Genomic DNA, 3,710 nt, shown 5'->3' with positions numbered 1-3,710 from the left:
AGGTCTCCCACCCACTGAAACCCGCAGCAGAGAACAAAGGCTGGGCCTGGGTGTGTCCCACCGAGGCCACTCGGGCCTTTCACACAGACCCGGAGGGACTGAGGGGCTCCCAAGAGCCGGCCAGGCGCCTTCTGGGGGACACAGAGGCACACGCCCTCACTTTCCAGGGAGCCAGGGAGCAGCGCGGAGCCAAAGAACACTATGGGTCTAGCCCCATCCTGCCAATGACAATATTTCCGAGGGGGAGTCGGGTAAGAATGTTCCAGAGCCAATACTAACGGACCCTGCCCTTGATTTCACTTCACAATCCTCTCCATACCAACGTCCTAAGTGCACCCTATTATCTGTGAGGGTTTTCAGGGCCCCCCGATCCCTGAAAACCATAAACTCCCATGAACTGCAACACCCCCCCCAAAGAAAAAGGAAAGTCTACATTACCTGGTTGACCAAATATTTAACTTGTAATGCATAAAGAAAGGTTGCCTACGAGAGAAGAGGTGAACGTTAACATTTTAGCCTTGCCATGTAGCTATGAGCTGGGAGCCACGGTGTGGGTGCTCTCTGCTTCCCCTGGGACCCGCAGAGGCATGCCATCTCAGGAGGGGACCGGGACAGGGGGAGGGAGCCGGCGTGTCTGGGGCCAGGGTATTCTGAACATCTCTTTTATGGATGAAAAGGGACCCCAGGGCCTTGGAGCGCACTTTCCTTGGGTGTGTGACAAAGAGGCCCCTGAGCAAACATGAGGGGGAACACCCCTTTTATAGACTAGGTAAGAGTCTTCTAATCTGGTGGCATAAACAGAGAATATTAAACTTTATTTTCTTTAACTTTTTAAAAACGGTATTTTGAGAGAGCACACACGTGTGCAGGCAGAGGAGGGGCAGAGAGAGAAGGGGGAAGAGAGAGTCCCAAGCAGGCTCTGCACTGTCAGCACAGAGCCTGACTCGGGGCTCAACCCCACAAACCATGAGCTCATGACCTGAACAGAAATCAAGAGTCCGGATGCTTAACCAAATGAGCCGCCCAGACCCCCCAAGAATTTTAAACTTTAGAGGCTTCGGGAGAAATTAAAAGCCACGATGCCAATGATGAAAGCAGATGGCTACTTTTTTTTTTTTTAGTTTTTTTATATCTGAGAGAGACACAGCGTGAGCAGGGGAGGGTCAGAGAGAGAGGGAAACACAGAATCCGAAACAGGCTCCAGGCTCCGAGCTGTCAGCACAGAGCCCGACGCAGGGCCTGAACCCACAAACTGTGAGATCATGACCTGAGCCGAAGTCGGAGGCTCAACCGACTGAGCCACCCAGGTGCCCCCAGATGGCTACTTTTCAGGGCTGAATTACAACCATCCAAATTCGTATGCTGAAGCCCTAACCCTGCAGCGTGGCTGCATTTGGGGACAGTCTTTAAATAAGTGGGCAAGTTAAAATGAGACCATGAGGGTGAGCTCTGTCCCAGGACTGAGGTCCTTACGAGAAGCCTAGAGACATGAGGGCTGCACCCACCATGGGGATGGCCTGAGAAGACGCAGTTCAGAAGGAGGCGGTCTGCAAGCCAGGGAGAGGCCTCCAAGNTGCATCTTTGTGCTTTCCAGCTTCCACAGTGTGAGAAAAGGTTGTGGAAGCCACCCCAGTCTGCGGTGCATTGTGAGGGGAGCGCAAGCAAACCCATACAGCCGCACCGTCCAACTGAATACAATCAGCCTTGATTGCTCACGGACCACACACTTCTCTGTCAGACACGAACACACACTTAGGGTTCCGTGTGAGCAAACTCAGCAAGGAAAAAAAATATATAAATGTTCAGAGTGAGCCCCTAAGGGGTTCTGACACAGGGAAGAATTTACCTCCATACAGGAAAAAAAAAAGAAAAAGAAAAAAAAGAAAACCTGAGCTCCTTTCTGTGGATGATACTTGGAGGTCACTCCAGGTGTGGAAATTCAAGCCAACGGCTTACTGGACTCGCCTTGATCCTGGGGTTTCGTTAAGGGACAGATGTTTGTGTCTTTCACCCCTCACGGGCATAATTAAAACCACGCTTCTTGAAGGAGCCAACGTCACGTGTGAATCATAGAAGACTGACCCAATGCATTGAGCCCATGGGAATCTCAGGTGCCTTCTACCAACAAACCTCAAGAAGGGGACCTCGTGGGGAACTTGGGTGGCAAATTAAGCGTCTGACTCTTGATTTCGGCTCGGGTCATGATCTCACAATTCGTGATCACAGATCAGGCCCTGAGTTGGGCTCTGCGCTGACAGCGCATCTTGGGACTCTCTCTCCCCCCTCTCTCTTCTCCTTCCCTACTCAAGCTTGCTCCTTCTCTCTCTCTCTCAAAATAAAATAAATATACTTAAAAAGAAAAAAAGAAGGGGACCTTATAAGCCTTGAAAACTTACAGGCAGAGCAGGAATGAAGATCATCACATAGTCCTGGCTAAGCCTGTACAATGAAAAGAAAAAAGGCCTCAGAGGTTTCTATTTCAAGGCAGGAAAACTAACTAAAACCCCCTTTCCCATTCTTGGCTCTTTCTAAATTCATAGGTTTCAACCGCGAAATGGGACACTTGTTATAACTCAAATGGCCTCTCCTGGTTCTTCCAAATCTTTAGGTCTAGCAAAGGGTTTTTCAACCTCGGCACTATGGCCAGGTAACTGTCTGCCGCGGAACTAATCTGGGTGTCTAACGACATTCTGCAGTGTCTCCGCAAAGCCCCAGTACCAGTTCTGATCACCAGAAAGGCCCCATTGCTCAGTGTCCCCTAAGGTCACCGCCACTGGTCTCGGACAAGGACTTATTTTAAAGGTCTTGATTAACTAAACCAGCAGGTGGCCAACGTGGCGGCACATGAGAATCTAGGGAAACCCTGAAAGACACTCATGCCCACACTACACCTCAGGCCAAGTCAAACCGAACACTGACGGGGGAGGGGGACCAGGCATGGGTGGGTTTTAAAAGCACCCAGGTGACTTTCATATCAACCAGGGTCAAGAACGCCCGAACCATAACTAACGCTGTAAACGACTATCTCAAGCGAAGAATGTCTGCAAACCACTTCGCTATAAAACTATTTACACCGAAGTCACCCAACTAAGGAAGGTTCTAGATCTTGGTCGCCAGGTGTGAAAAGCACCACAGCCTGGTAGAAGTCGGCTAAGGAACGCCGAACCCACTCTTGGGGTGCAGCCTTGTCCCTGGCCTTTGGAATTCCCAGAGGCTGAACCTAGATGGGGCCATTTTTCTGCCAAGATGGACCCAGTCCCCCCATGGCAGGGGCCCCCCTTACTTGGACACGGCTGGGTCCTGCCTGAAGAGCAGCAGAATGTTCTCGGTGTTGACGAAGAGCGCCCAGCAGGGGAAGCAGCAGAGGAGCAGCACCAGGGTGCCCCTCTGCAGGATCACCCCCACGTGCTTCAAGTTCTGGCTCCCATACGTCTGGGTGCACACAATCCAAGCAAACCCATGAGTGTAGAAACGGTCCCCCCTCAGTCCCCCCAAAGGCCTTCAGTCGTGACTTTGCCACACCCTTTAGGTATCAGAGGTTCTCAAACTTGGCTACCCGTTAGAATCACCTGGAGAACTTTTTTTTTTAATTTCCTTTAAAAAATGTTTTTTAATGTTCATTTTTTGAGAGAGAGAGAGAGAGAACACACAAGCAGAGGAGGGGCAGAGGCAGAGCGGGCTCCGGGCTCTGAGCTGTCGGCACAGAGCCC

General features: G+C 51.0%; 1 protein-coding gene across 1 annotated transcript in view; it reads right to left on the bottom strand.

Annotated features, from left to right (window-relative positions):
- LOC144217160 (multidrug and toxin extrusion protein 1-like) overlaps window positions 1-3,710 on the bottom strand; it is a 42,920-nt gene that overhangs the window by 26,227 nt on the left and 12,983 nt on the right. The window contains exons 5-6 of the mRNA XM_077746700.1: window positions 2,397-2,439; window positions 439-483 (exon numbers count right to left, since the gene is read on the bottom strand). Of these exons, the coding sequence (XP_077602826.1) occupies window positions 439-483; window positions 2,397-2,439 (88 nt within the window). The remainder of the gene's footprint in view (window positions 1-438; window positions 484-2,396; window positions 2,440-3,710) is intronic.

Source organism: Crocuta crocuta, unplaced genomic scaffold, assembly GCF_008692635.1.
Source record: "Crocuta crocuta isolate KB4526 unplaced genomic scaffold, BGI_CrCroc_1.0 scaffold139, whole genome shotgun sequence".
Taxonomy (NCBI): Eukaryota; Metazoa; Chordata; class Mammalia; order Carnivora; family Hyaenidae; genus Crocuta; species Crocuta crocuta.
This window is presented reverse-complemented; position numbering and strand designations above follow the sequence as displayed.